This window comes from Sceloporus occidentalis, unplaced genomic scaffold (assembly GCF_023333645.1).
Source record: "Sceloporus occidentalis isolate IW3139 unplaced genomic scaffold, rSceOcc1.0.p SCAF_50, whole genome shotgun sequence".
In the NCBI taxonomy this organism is placed as follows: Eukaryota; Metazoa; Chordata; class Lepidosauria; order Squamata; family Phrynosomatidae; genus Sceloporus; species Sceloporus occidentalis.
In genome coordinates, this window is record NW_028317030.1 from 5,348,599 (window position 1) to 5,364,232 (window position 15,634).

The window sequence follows — 15,634 nt, forward strand, 5'->3', positions numbered from 1 at the left end:
TTATTAAATATACATATCTATGAGTCTGGAAATGGGTGAGCCTTTTGGTGACTTACCTATACCCTTAGGAGATGCTAGGCAAAAACAGGAGGCTGAACTTGCGCGGCTCCTCTTCACACTTCTTCACTCAAGCGGAGTCGCTTCCAGCGGCAAGAGTGACCTCGCGGACTTCTGTCTGCCACTGATGGACCGCCATTGCCCATAATTCCATTAGTCCAGATCTGCTAAATATGTTTCTTTTTTTATAAATGAGTAAGAAATATACTGTATCCGTAGATGTTCTGGCCGTAAAAAGTGAGCCACAGTATTCATTTACAGTTCTATTTTTTTTTACAGAAACAATTAAATAAGACAAATGAGCATGAGGGGCAAAATGCAGGGGTAAAAAGACATCAGACATTCCCCCTCTTGCCAATCGCACAGCAAGCTGAATCGCAGCAGCCGAAAGGACCCATTCAGCAGCCACAAAGCGAGACCCTTCAATGCAAAGACATGTTGACCTCCACGTGCCAATGCCACGGAATGAGTGCAGCAGAAAGAAAATGCTGTACAGGTGAGAAAAATGTGAAATTAAAGATACTAGGGGTGCATTTATATACAAAAGGGGAGAGCAGAGGCAGGGTTTTGGTTTTGGTCAAACAATGTATCTTTACTGAAAGGATAATTCTAGATATAAATAAGGGTAGAGATGATCACCAGATTATACCACAAGACCAGCACAAGGAACATGTGCGGTTCATGAAAGTGAACAAGCCTTGAAATAAAAAAAGAATGTGGAAGGCCTTATAGAACACAATACATCACCAGAACGTTGCCCTATTCGCTAAAAACCTGTAAAAGTTTCCTTAGAGAGGATAAACCAAAAATCTAAGATGCCGCTATGAGAAGGCCACGTGGAAAGCGTACCCCAAACACCCTTATAGACCGTTTCAAAGACTCTGGTGATAATAAAATGTAACAAAAACAGTCCCAATTTACACACAAAAAAATTAAAACCCCAATTAAGGAAACTTTCACTGACACAGTCCAGTCTGGGGAACATTATTGGATAAATATGGAAACATGGAGTGTGGTGGATCACTCATGTTCCATTGATCACGTATCAAGTCACGCCATGTTTCCTATCCCTTGAAATAAGGTCGTTCCTACAGGGGAGTACCAAACTAGGGAAAACCATCAGCCCAACACCGCCTGTTCTCTTCCCAACATTATCTATGTTATTCCTAGAACAGGCTACACAACACCACTCACAGGCCAGGTCAGGAAGAGCATTAAAAGCAGAAAGCGAATGAATGAGACTGTGTGCATAGGGAATGTTTCAATGCGCATTGTGAGGAATTATATTTTAACTTTGAGTTCTTTCTCTGTAGGTTCCAGAATTCTGCATCATAATTGTATCATTGTTGGGGAACTCATTCAGTGTTCGCAAAATCACCCGGCAGATTCCGATTGTCTTTCAATCCCTTATCAAGAAGAGGGGAAAAGTCTACACTTTCCCATCGAGGAAACTCAACCTCCTCAGAGCAGTAAATATTCATTCAGAGAGTACGCCACTCCAGAGTGACTCAGGATTAATGACTGTACACTAGAGGTTTTGTTCCCAGTGGGCTAACTGGCCACCAGATGGAGTGGACATCTATATGCCTTCAGCTCGGGACCACTGGCCACTGAGAAGACAAAAAAAAGGAGATTTTACCCCCCAAAAAAACCAAAATGGTGAATCGGGTTGATGTTTTGATGCCTTTGGGACCGTCTAAGGATCCTGAAATGCGTCTACAGCAAAAACGGACATTGGGACCACTTTCTCCTAAATACAGAGAGTAGGGCGAGACACGCTGAGAAGGAGGACATGGAATCACACCAGTATTATTTCACTTAGGCAATTTTTTTGTGTGTGTGTATCTGCAGTTTTTTTTGGACATGGTTATTGTATTAAAATAAAAGATATTAAAAATATTTTAAAAAATAAATAAAAAAAAAGAACAATATAAAAAAAAGTCTCTCTGTCTCCAAATAAGTATAGTGCACTGGCATTTGTGCTTTTGTTTTGCAAGTATATATAATATCAATTTATTTTAATATGTTTAATTATGCATTTTAAATATTGATGCAATAAGCATCTATGAAATATATTTTTATACTCCGTTTATTTGTTTTGGAGCTAGCGCATGCACCAGAATTTATTGATTTTGTATTTTCTTCTTTTTTTTTTGGTAGTATCGCAGACGTTCCTCTATTACATTTTTTTCTCTCTTGATTCTTTGTTTTATTTTTTATATTTTTATTTTTTATTTATTATTTTTTTATTTACTTGACTTATACTACGGCGCAGACCAATACACTGTTGAAGTATAGTTTCTTCAATTTAAAAATTCAGTGAAAAGAGGTATGGGATTAACACCTGACTCGCAATGTCTACAGCCACATGATGGACACCCCAGCAACCCCATTTTTAAAGCATTTATATAGTAAGGGCAGTAAAGCTCTGGACTCCACTCCACTGGTAGCCGCTGATACTTTAAAAGCCTCTTAATACCATGATGGGTTTCTTTTTTCTGAGACTATACTTTATGTATGCCTGATGTACATGTTTATTTCAGGCTTTGGGGTATTTTTTAAAAAAATTTCCCCAAATCTAGCCACAGTTTCCAATTTTGTAAATTTGCTGTGGAAAAAAACAGCAATGACACAAATCCCTTTTCCTTCCCGTATTGTTGTTTACTTCACAGGTCATCTTAGGTAGAAAAAGGGTGACTCGAACCAGCGACCCATCAGAACAGAATCAAGGGCAATAAAGACATTGTCCATGCTGTAGGATTTTAGAATTCCATAGAAAGAATACTTGTGTATTTTACATACATTGATGGGTGTCTATTAGGGGGGCAAGAGGGGGCACTCAACACTCTCCCCCAAATCTTGTGACTTAAAGTTTACTCATCAATTCAAAAAAACACCGGGGAATTTTAGACGTTGCCATCTCTCCATATTATTCTGATGATGCCCCATTGGAATGGGTAGGGTATATTAGCTTCATTAGTGATTAGGCAAAGTGGCTATAGGGGTGACATAAGGGTAGAGGAGAAGGACATACGCACACCATGCTACACGGAGTGTATACGAGAGATCAAGGTGTAAACCCTGCGTAACATTCTGCAGAGCATTTCAGCTCTGCAATAAACACTAGTTATTTTAATGGGAATAAACTCTCGGATGGGCACACTTTCTAGCTACTAAAACCTACAGGTCACTTCTCACTTTATGGCAAGGGTGTCCAACCTGCGGCCCTTCCGGTTGCTGCAGGACTACATCTCCCATGCTCCTCTGCCAGCCACTTAGCTGAAAGAGCATTATGGGAGATGTAGTCCTGCAGCAGCTGGAGGGCCTCAGGTTGGACACCCTTGCTTTATGGCATTCGTCCTTCTGAGGTTTTGGGAAGAGGTCAGCAAACCGTAAACTGATCTCCAGAAATATGCAGGCTGTCTGAAAAAAAAGGAGGAAATCTAAAAATTAGCAGCTTGAAAACATCTTCCATTTAGTAGGATTTTGTAAATCTGTATGTTTTTCTCATCTATGTTGATATAAAGCAGTTTACGTCGCGACGTTAAATGTATCTCGCTGCTGTGCTGTTGGTAACTGTATCCGGCTGCTGGGAGATCACATGACTTTTGTGAAAATGAAAGGGAAAGTATTTCAGAGCCGGAGAGTTCGGGTTTTTTCTGTGATGTGTGGGTTTTGTTAGTTATTGTGTATAACGCATTCGATATTGTATGGGAGGACTGCGTATTTGTATGGAGTCTGCTGGTATATTAACGATTGTTGTGTGTGAATGTTAGTGTTGTGTGTATCATTGTGTCACCCTGTAAAGTGCATCACTGGGCTACATCCTGGAAGAGATCGTGGACATCATGAGGAACTATGACTTCATATTGTTGAGAGTGATGCTGACTCTGTACGGTAAGAAAGCCTTTGGAAGGGCACGAGACAATGAGGGTATTAGAGGGTTGATGTAGACCCTAGGGTGGTATAGGGGGAAGGAGACAGTAACTGAAGAGGTATGAGAAGAAAGAGATGGGTCCTAGGGTGGTATGAGAAGAAGTAGATGGGTCCTAGGGTGGTATGAGAAGAAGTAGATGGGTCCTAGGGTGGTATGAGAAGAAGTAGATGGGTCCTAGGGTGGTATGAGAAGAAGTAGATGGGTCCTAGGGTGGTATGAGAAGAAGTAGATGGGTCCTAGGGTGGTATGAGAAGAAGTAGATGGGTCCTAGGGTGGTATGAGAAGAAGTAGATGGGTCCTAGGGTGGTATGGGAAGATGGAGATGGGTCCTAGGGTGGTATGGGAAGCTGGAAATTGGTCCTAGGATGGTATAAAAAGAAAGAGATGGGCCCAAGAGTTGTATGGGCGGAAGGACAAGGACCCTACAGTGTTATTGGGGTAGAATGTGGGTTAAATGACTTGCTTGGGCAGTGAAGAGGGTGAAATCAGGAAAAATCAGCTAACGTGGGAAAGATAAGCTCGATAATGATACATAATGAGAATGAGAGCAATGAAAGAAACTCCAAGGTTATTAGAAGATATTCAAAGAAACCCGGGAGGAGGAAGGTTGCATATCCAATGGGGTAACGGCACTGGGGTTATGGAAACTTGCATTAAATAAACTAAAAGGGGGTAAAAAGAAAAAGGCAGAGAAATATTCTGTGAGGGTGGGGTTGGAAGAAGGACTCTTAGAGGTCTGGATGTTGATGTGCGAAGAGTTGACAGACATTAAAAGGTATGAAGGGTGAAATATGGAGGGGGAAATCTGATATTTCCAGTATGGTGACCAGGAGGCACCTGCAGATACTGTAAAGTTTGTGGGAGTGAGACTTGATGGGGATGAGGAATACCATTTATGAAAATTCCAGGTTACTCCAGAGACATCGGTATTGGTGGAGAAACTAGAATTTAAATAAAAGATTAGAACTCAGGGATATGGTGGAGACACAGGACATTAACAGCCGAAGACGGGACTACACAGAAAATGATTTTGATTTTATTTTAGGCTTGCAGGGGTTGCCTGCCGACTTGGCCGGGGGTCCGCGCGTTGTGGATATTGTCCTGCCGTGCTCGCATGTACTGAAGGGCCAAAATGGGGGAGGAGGTGTTTCATTCCCACGGGAAGACATTACTCTAGTCCTAAGTAACATTGAAGTTACAGGAGAAGGAGGTCTGGATCCTGGAACAGACTATGTTCCACCTCAAGATAAGGAAACCACTACCTTTCAAGCCACAGGTAACCGACTGCCAACCTCTCATATTCATCTGCCAGTAACACGGGGCATCAGAGACACCAGACATGCTAATCATCTGCACGCGCATGCTTGTTGGTGTCCTTTGACTTCAGTAGAGGAATGAGTTGGGTTGGATGTCTACGCAGGCACACATATAGGAGCTGGGAGTTAGGGTGACCACATGTCCCGGATTGCCCATGACAGTCCTGCAATCTTGTCCCAGGTTCCGGCGTGCATTGCCCCAGAATAAGAGCTACAGAGGGGTTAATTCTCTGAAACTATTCATGTCAGGTAACAGAGGGGTAATAACAATTATATTATTAAACCCGACGTAGTTTCCAAGGCTTCCTAATAATTTATATAATATAAAATGTATTTTATGTGTGTGTGAGGGTGTGTGCTTTTGTGAGTGTATCTGATACACAAAAAAACAAACTGTGTCTGTGTGCAACTACGCGTGACGGGCATGAAGTGATCTTGTGTGCGTTTGTCCATCAAGAAGTGGCACGTCTCTGCAAATAACACTCAACTTGCACCCACGGCGCGCTGTATGAGCATGCCTCGACACAGGAGGGAGGTTTGTTGTAATGTGGGAAAGCTTCACTTTACTGACAGAAGGGTAGATAAGTGGGACAGCCACCCAGCAGAACTGGTAGAGGCTAATACAATGAGGGAATTTAAACATGCAGGAGACAGACATATCGCTATTGAATACAAGATGAGAAAATTACTGATGGGCAAATAGATGAATGGGACTGATCTGCAGTCAAATCCTGTGTTTCTATATTTTCTTTTTTCTTATTCCCCCCCCCCCAGTGAACTGGAGCCCACTACCGTTTGCTGAGCGCTTGATTCATGCAGAATGTGAAGGGGAGGACGTGTTGTGTGAATTGTCCCATCTCTACACCCAGTTTTATGTCGTCTTCCTCCATCTGCCGGACCTCAGCATCTCCTTACTGCTAGAAGAAGATCAGCCGGCTGGAGATGCAGCGACTGAGAGCGTCCCGAGCCAACCAAGAATTATACCCACGACAGGTGAGGTCTGTCATTCTCAGCAAGGTCCACAAATGACTAATTTATCTTCACTGGACGGCGTCTTACCAGGTTGTTTCTAAAAGGGACTGGATGGAAAGGACTGAGGTTGAAGGACCTCTTTCTCTAAAACCAGCTACCAGTTTTTTAGCAGAAATGGTATGTAGTAGCTCTGGGTAAAAGTGACTGTAGGCCGGTGTCTCCGATTCCTCGCTTCCCCATATCTGTTCCAGCCGCCTCCATTCCTCCACCCGTACACATTCGTCACAATACCATTAAACCAAAATAAAGAAGCAAAGGCTCAGCACTCAAATGATAAGGTGAGTTTATTTCACAGAGGCAACGTTTTGACGCACAGGTCTTTCTCAAGCCTTTAATACCATTAAACCTTCATCCCTCCACTAATTAATTAATCCATCATTCCTTATTCATTCTTAGGATTCTCATTCTCACTCCTGTTAAATGCCCAGATCCTTTAATTGTGTACAATTTTGCAAAATTCCTATTTTTTGCCATGAGCACTCTATTGTCATGTGGCACAAAAGCAAGCACTGATAGGTTGTTGCCATAGCAAAGCAAAAAACACATCCTCCTTAAATCTCTACTCCAGCGCCGCTTACCTTTCCTGTGATCACAGAGCAATCGTTGACTCTTTCTAGCCTTTATTTTCTCATGCCTTCTCTCTCTTCATTATTTTATTTCCAGTGAAACTCTTGCTTTCATCGTCTTCCCCCTCATTTCTGACCCCGATTTCCGTGAATGTCTCGCTGGGCTGTGAGGTCTGGGGGGACACCGAAGGGCTAACGGTGGAATGGCATCTGCAGAAGGAAGGCAAAGGCCAAAAAGTTGTACCTGAAGACGGGAGCCGGATAAGTATAGATCCCGGGACGTTGCAGCACAAACGAGATATGTCTTTGATCATAAAAGGTGTCCGTGTGGAGGACGAGGGGACCTATATCTGTACGGTGACTTCAAGACAGCATTATTTACAGCAGGTCCTCAAATTACAGATCATGGGTGAGCTACAAATTAATGGCTAGCAGATGAAAGGTCAAAGGGTGGATTTCGGTGGTTTAAGGGCAACCTAGGTCAGTTGACTTTAAGACTATGGAATGGATTACAGAAAAAAAAATTGGGGTCCATTGGGTTCCAAAGTCAGCAGAACATCAGGTTTGTCAAAAGATAAAAGGGAAAGAGAGTGAGCGTCTGAGCATGATAAATCATGTAGTTCAGGCTTAAAACAGGTAATAAGCTGTTTTATTAAAGGTTATGTGGGGTAGAGGAAGCCTCAGGTCATCAAGGAATCAGATGAGTTGGTGGTTGGTTACAAATAAGTATATGGCCCAGTCGCATGGGTCAATGGCTTCTGCCAGACAGAGATGGTCCAGAATTTGAAGCAATATTTACTTGGAGAGAGTTGTTGAGGTATAATGAACTCGAACGTCATTAAGTGACAGACCTGTGTTGTCCTCAGAGCCCCCTTTGGTTTCCGTCATCCTAACCAAGACCCCAGAGCCTCGATTGATCTGCCGCACTGACCGATACTACCCTCTGGATGTGGAGGTTGAGTGGCTGCTGAACGGGTCAGCAGTCACTCATTCTACTCCAGTCACCTCCAGCCATCGACGAAACAGCGATGGGACCTACAACTTGACCAGTTATCTGACCATTCCCAACCAACCAGAAGGAGCTTCCCATGATATTTACACCTGTACAGTGTCGCATGTGTCCATCGGCGAACCAGTTCAAGTGCAGTTCCCCCTACAAGGTACTTTAGTATGAAATTTACCATAACACTCTATGACCCTGAGTGTTTCCAGAAGCTAAAAGGTACACCACTTGTGGTAAGTGGAGCTACTCCACTCACTGAGAAGATGAGCACATATTTACCCATTAATTGGACAGACTTATTACACTCCAGCCCTATTTTCACAATAAATGCATATTGTGTTCCTTGTTGCATCCTCTCCAAAGCATTCTTTAGTTATGGGAGTTAGAAAAGTAGACTTCTGTCTCATTTAACTCCTCCCCCAGCAGCCTCTACTGAAAGCAGGGAGCATACCTCAGTATGCTTCTTGCACATGCTCAGTAGAACTCTGATTCTAGTCAATGGCAGCTGAGCTACCATTAAAGTGAAAGAGAGAAGCAACAGCCAATCATATGTATGCTACCTGAATACTAGCGTACAAGTGATTGGCTGCTGCTACTCCCACTAATTTTCCGTGAAGCTCGGCACTTCCTGGCAAAATATTTCCACATATATTAACCAAATCAGTTAATTAAGAGATTATAATATAAATCGCGTCACTGTCCACTTCCTTTAGAGTCTGAGACATTTTTTACTTGTTTAATTCTCACCACTCCCAACACATTGTCACATATTTATTTATTCCATCAAAGAAAATGTAGTATATTTATATTTACATAAAATTCACTTAAACTGAACTTCTGTACGTCATTTAGACAAGTAATGTAAGCATTAATGATACTCTGTATCACCGTTATAACGGATAGGGTTACATCATCATGATAAATGTGGAATTTAATGCTGTTTCTTTTCTTCCTTGATCAGAGGAAGATACATCATATGGAATCGCTGTCCTTATCATCCCATTGCTAATCATCATCGCCGTTCAAATGCTCTTCAAGTTTTAGCGAGAACGGCGACGTAAGACTTTCAGATGGATCGTGATGTCACCAGCATGACGGGAGGATATTTACTACGCTGTGTTCTGGAAGACCTTGGACATCGTCGAGCTGAGAATGTTACCGGTGAAAATGATTTAGATATTATAATGGCCGTGGCCAATAGCTGCACCATTTCGGGGGCCACTATAGCAAGCAAAGGATCATGACTTGAAATTTCCACCCACAATGGCACATTCTCCTACGTACATTCAAGGTCCACCTAGATCAATTGACTTGACTTTGATGTACTCAGTGCTGGTCACTACTTCTGATTTAAAGTCTTTAGACAAAGGTCTAATCCAACCATTTTGAAAAGTAGACCATGTGAACAGCAGCGACATCTTTAGGGCTAGATTACTCCACCTGAGCTCAAGCATGCAGACCTTCACCTTGATCACACATGTGTCCAAACATACCAGGCTTTTCATTCATAACCCTTGGCATTTCATAATGCGCAGCTTAGGAAGTTTTATAAAGTATATCAACGACTCTATGTCTATTATTATTTTTGGTTAAATTATGATCCTGCTGCTGTTAGACATAGGTGAAAAAGTGCCAACATGCTTCTGGGAACTGTAACATTTGGATGACTTTATGTTAATGTGTTTTTTGCTTTTCTGGTTTGTGTTTTTATGGGAATAAAACTCATTCCAATCACAGCACAGCACAGTATATCTACATATAAACTATGTGGACAAAAGTATTGGGACACCTGACCATTACCAAGAGGGAGTTTGATGACATTACTATGAAGTTGGTGCCCCCTTTGCAGCTATAACAGCTTCACTTTTCTGGGTAGGCTTTCCATAAGATTTTTGCGTTTTTCTGTGGTTTTTTGTGCCCATTAATCCAGCAAGCTCCATAAAGACATGGGTTGGATGAGTTTGGGGTGGAAGAACTTGACCGGCCGCACAGAGCCCCGACCTCAACCCCATCCAACACCTTTGGGATGAACCGGAACGGAGATTGCGAGCCGGGCGTCTCGTCCAACATCAGCGCCTGACCTCACAAACGCTCTACTGGATGGATGTAAACGACTGTAAATTGGGAGTTCTATACGGAGTCATTATTTTCTTGTATTCCTTGATGCTTTAAAGCTGACAAAACCCAGCCCATGGTACCAGGACCAGATGTGACAGAAGAATAATTGTTGGGCCTGCGCAACATGCAGTTCAGCCCACGCATCGGTGTTTGATGTCACATTCCGTTCACATATTTCCAAAACCTGTTCCACCGTGTCATGGGCATTGCTCATGTGCAGCGCAGTGAGGGCCACTCTGTCAGGACAGTTGGGAGCTACACTACCCAGAATCAGCATTAAGTTACAAGCCAGTCATAATAGTGGAGAAATATACTGATGGCTGAACAAACACTCTTAAGTCTGTTTATTAAAGCTGTATCATCTCCTGACCATCCAGTGTTTTTTGCCCTATGCCCGGTCTCAGCCAATCCAAGCATAGCGTTGGTGGCCACAACACACAATAATACACACTGTAATGATTTTGTGTATACCCCTTATCGTCAGAGAAGCTCGAGATTGGTGGTGAAATGGAAAAAATTCAATGAATCCAAAGCAAATGTGGCAGAAACGGAGAGCACTTTCTGATTTATGCGCCCAAAACACAGGTTGGGAGTCGTAGCATCTTATCAGGTTCTCACTGCCGAGGAGTCATCGTGCGAAAATACACTAGGAGAAAACAGTAATTATATATATATATATATATATACCATATACTGGTATATATTATTATATATTATATTATTTATATATATATATATATATAATATATATATATATAATATTATCTATATATTATATAGAACCAAACCTTTACCACTAACACTTATAACACAGTATTTTATTGTTAAATCAACGTATAGCCTATATCCTAAATTCTAGCACATTCATAAATAGGCAAAGTCCAGAATGGCCTCCAGAAGAAAACTGAGGTTCCTGTGACCCAGAAACAGACCCAAATACCAAGGAACCCCCAGCAAATACGATGTCTTAAAATAATTCCTTCCCCAAGATATGCTTTGTGTATCAGAACACCAGCAGTATATAAAAAAAAAAGGATGGATATTCACACTCACCTATAGCTGTAACTACGATGGAAATAACAATTAATACCATCACAGCGATAACCTATAAAAAAAAAAGGATTTGGTTATATTTTAACGTCATTCAATATGTACTATTAGCTTTTCATGGGTTATATTCTCGTTCCTTAAGCCCTATCAGCTTCTGGTTCTCTGGATGATGGAGCTCGTTGACCCCAAGGATGGAGGGAGCTCCTGGTCCTGCTGATATCGGTGCAGGATGGAGCTCTGTGAATTCCCATATGTCTGTATACATATATCCGAAGATATCAGTATGGTGGGGGCACCGTGATTTACATATAATGGTATAGAGGAAGCTCTCTAAAGTCTAATATCCCAGACATTGTTGTAGTATGAGCTCCCTGTTACTAAGAGTCAGTATAGCATGGAGGTCTCTGGAGCCCTCAAATCTCCATTTATCATCTCATGGTTGAGTTCTGCGATCCTAAGCATCATTATAGTAGAAGTCCAGGTATTATTTTGGGATGGGACTCTCACATCTCCTTGTCCCAATGCAGGGTGACGCTCCGTGATCCTGGGTATCAGAATATTAACTCCTTGAACCCCACGTATCAATGCAGAATGAAGCTCCAGCTTCATGTCTTACCTTTCTCCACCGGTGGGACATTGCCCTGGAGTATTGTTGCTGGCGTTCAGCGTCCACCTCTTGTTCTGTGGCCTCCCAATCAGTCACTGCTTCTATGTTTAAAGTCATGATGGCGATCACCTTGCAGTTTAAAAAACAGAGACACGAGTAACAATGTATTATAGCGGAAAAGTATTATCTTATATATCATAAGATATAATCATTATGTATTATGATGACAATGAGAAGATATGATGCATATAACATGCATGGCCTCTATGTCATCGCCAATCCTATTAGCCCCCTTTTAGCACCACTGCCCCCACAGCCCTCCATGCACACGCCACAACTTTCTCCCAAAGCCCTCCACTCCATGTTCACTGCCCTGTTGCCCTCCGCTCTTCTCTTATGCCTTTGCCAGGGCCTACACTGGGGGCTTTTAGTCTTAGACAAACGGGGATGACCTGTAACAAAATATTTTTGACTTGGGTCAGCAGAGATGCCCTACGTTCCTCATGTCGAGCTGCAAAGCCATTCTCTTCCTCCTCTCTTCAATGCTCTTGTTTTCTCCCTGACCATCCACCCAATTCTCATGCCCATGTGTGATGAACGATGACCGCCACCCCGCTCTGTTACATCATCTATCTGAGCCTGGGTCAGCTGTATCCTCCGGTAGCTGCTGGCGTTGTACCCATCTGGGTCAGAAGCAGAGACTTCATCAGGAACCGAGACGCGGGAGGGCCTGGGGGAGAAAGCAAAAGTCCATAAATAACGTGTAGGTTGAGTCAGAAGCCGGTGTCCGATCCATAGGGTTTATTGTCTTTGTCTAGGGGCTCCAAAAGGTCTTGTGGTACTATTGGGGAAGGACATATAGGCAACCTTAGACACCAGGGGGGGGAGGGGTCTTATCTATGTTAGGAAGAATGTGAAGTCATGCGGCAGGTACTCTGGGCTGTGATGTCATGCAGCAGGCACTCGGGGCTGGGATGTCATGTAGCAGGCACTCGGGGCTGGGATGTCATGCAGCAGGCACTCGGGGCTGGGATGTCATGCAGCAGGCACTCGGGGCTGGGATGTCATGCAGCAGGCACTCGGGGCTGGGATGTCATGCAGCAGGCACTCGGGGCTGGGATGTCATGCAGCAGGCACTCGGGGCTGGGATGTCATGCAGCAGGCACTCGGGGCTGTGATGTCATGCTGTAGAGAGGTATTGTAGTGATTTCATGCTTCAGGGAGAGCTAAGTCAACAAAGGCACAGATCTCCCAGCTCCTTGTTACTCCACCCGCTACAGGGGCTGCAGGGGTTAAAGAGCAGGTGTTCTCCCTATGGGCCCAGTAGCTGTTGTAACTCTTCCAGACACATCACAATCGTGCTGCAGGGGTGCTTTGTTACTCACATATTCAGGGCTGCAGCTTCAGCTCTACCAGCTCCCTCTGCTTCCGATTAGATACAGGTCGACGGCGCCACTGAAAGCGATCAGCCGGCCTCTGCAGCAATAATGATCTTTACATAAGCCGACCGGATGTCACGGATGGGTTTTAAGGCTTTATTCGTATAAATCCAACAATTTCCAGGCAAAGGAGCAGGAAGTATACTCAGTACTTGGTGAAATGAAACGTATCCAGAATTTTTTTACAGAGTGTAATATATTTTAAGAATGATGTTGTATTCAATAGTAGTATTCTTCAATAAAATAATTTGACTGGTGCAAACGCTTATAAATCCCAGGTCAGCAACACAGCCCCCCCCCATACAATATCTTGCATGCATAGGTTTGTCATGTTTTCGGCAAGTATCCAATTTGGGGCAGTTTAGCAGCCCCCCCCATTTCAAAGTAACCTCATTACCTGAATCAGCCACCCACATTGATTAAGCCTCCTTGGCATTACAAAGCAGACATTTTTGGGATTTATTTATAGATATATATATTTTTTAATTGCCCTTGAAGATTCTGATACACAAACCGATTAATAGCATCGTTTATAGCAAAAGGGGACAGTTCCCTGAATACAAGGACATCTGTTCACTCAGGTACAGTATCGAGTGCAGAGTACTTTCTTACCGTTATTTCAGAACCGGTATGTACATCCCCCCCCCAAAAAAAATATATGTCTTGTTAGGTTATAGGAAAAATGTCCTTAACTCTAACCCATGTTGTCTTATTTTTATTATTTCGAAAATGTTCTTCCTCTGCTTGCGTACGTTAACATTTTACATTTGTGACATTGAGTTCAATATTCAAAAAGACAATTATAAAGGTAAGTATTGAATTAATTGGGCTTTAACAGCACATTGTACTTTATATAGATTTTATCCAGGGGTCACGAGCATTCTCAGCTGCGACATTCTACCCGATACTTTTGCCCATATAATGTATACGTAGGATCATAAGCAACACTCCGAAATTTTAAGAATACTTCCGGTTGCATCAAAGCATATTTGTCTGTCTCATTTTCCTTATTGTTGGAAATTTTGGCGCTGAACCGCTGTCTGCGTTTTGGGTGAATGCTGCTTTAACTCAGCGACATTACGGGTTTTGGGGCATAAGCTGCACATTTCAGGCCCCACCACTCAAGAACAATTAATATCTTGTTCTTTAGCTGTAGGCTTGCTCGGAACAGTCATGTTTTGGATCGGTCTTGCTCCGTGCCCCAGGTGTGTTTCAACTTAAGCCGACAGTTGATAGACGGTGACGTTCTCCTGCAAAATTGTCTGATACAAGGAACTTGGGGTTCCTTCCATGAAGGCAAGCTGCCCGGGGGCCAGCTGCTGCAAAGAACCCCCGAGACCACCACGCTTATAAGGAATGCATTATTTTCAAACCACCTTAAAACTATTCTAATGTTGATTTTAACTTCCCCCTATTGTAATGGTGGTATGGAATTGGTGGCACTTAAACATAATGTAAGCTTTTTCAATGTTTAAATGCATAGACTAACCAAGGCAAAAACACAATTCCTATAACCGCACACAATCTCAGTTCCCTGCCTGAGGTTACAGATATCCGCCATCACAGATTACCCTTTCATTGCTTTGGGCCAACTGATTGCCACAGACCCCTTTTTCACAAAGACATCAAGCCCTCTGACACAGGATGAGCTCCTCTACAGGATTAAAGAGACACACCAGCCATCATTTGCGTAGCTGCGTGGTCCCTTTAAAAATTTTCGTTCTGGATTAACCACTTTCCATAACCGCCAGCTAAATACCTTGCAGGAGATGAGTTCAGATCCCAATACACGTAAGGAAAGGGATACAAATTGATTTCAATGGGAGCATTTACCTGCCACTGATTGACAGCTTCAAGCAGCCAATCAGTGACAAGAACAGACTGACCATGGGCAGGGAGCTGCTTTTTCTGTGTTCTTTTTCTTCCTTTTGGATAAACACATATTAAAGGTTACTCGCAAACTACTTTAATGTGCTTTGTTCTATAGTGGGCTGCCAACGACATACTGTCCCTTTGAACACGATCAATGGAATTGTTTATTTGGTGCATACAAAAGGAGTTAAATTATTGGAATTTGCAGGTGAACGCTAGAAGTCCTTAGATCGTCGCGTGGGTTTTATCGGTGCTTGCCGTAACGGTTGAACCTCCTGTACAAGAAGCTGATTCTCTTCTTCAGATCTTCTCTGTCTTGGAAAAACATTCTCGATCCAACCACCTGGCGCTTGCGGATACATCTCTGCAGTTCATTCCCACGAAAGCCCTTTAACCAGGTAGGACCCACGATCAAGTCTCGCGGGTGGGCTCGAAATTCCCCTACAGATTTAGAGCAGAGGTGAGGTCAACTCAATACCGTGTTTATAAAGATGTTGGTTTGCACAAGACTTCCAGGGGGCCCAATGAAAACTACCCCAAGGCATGGGCAAAAACTGAGCTTAATTTTTGCAAAATTAAATTATAAAACATCTATTAATGGCCAACTAAGCTAAGAGAAATCAAACTCAAAATTGTT

General features: G+C 42.8%; 1 protein-coding gene across 1 annotated transcript; it reads left to right on the top strand.

The window, feature by feature from the left end:
- Positions 1–4,969: 4,969 nt before the first annotated feature.
- On the top strand, positions 4,970–8,955 carry LOC149288720 (tapasin-related protein-like). The gene is made up of 5 exons (XM_089491429.1): positions 4,970–5,270; positions 6,085–6,303; positions 7,006–7,317; positions 7,775–8,068; positions 8,873–8,955. The coding sequence occupies exons 1-5, from the start codon at positions 4,970–4,972 to the stop codon at positions 8,953–8,955; spliced, it is 1,209 nt and encodes a 402-aa protein (XP_089347555.1).
- The last annotated feature ends 6,679 nt before the right edge of the window (positions 8,956–15,634 follow it).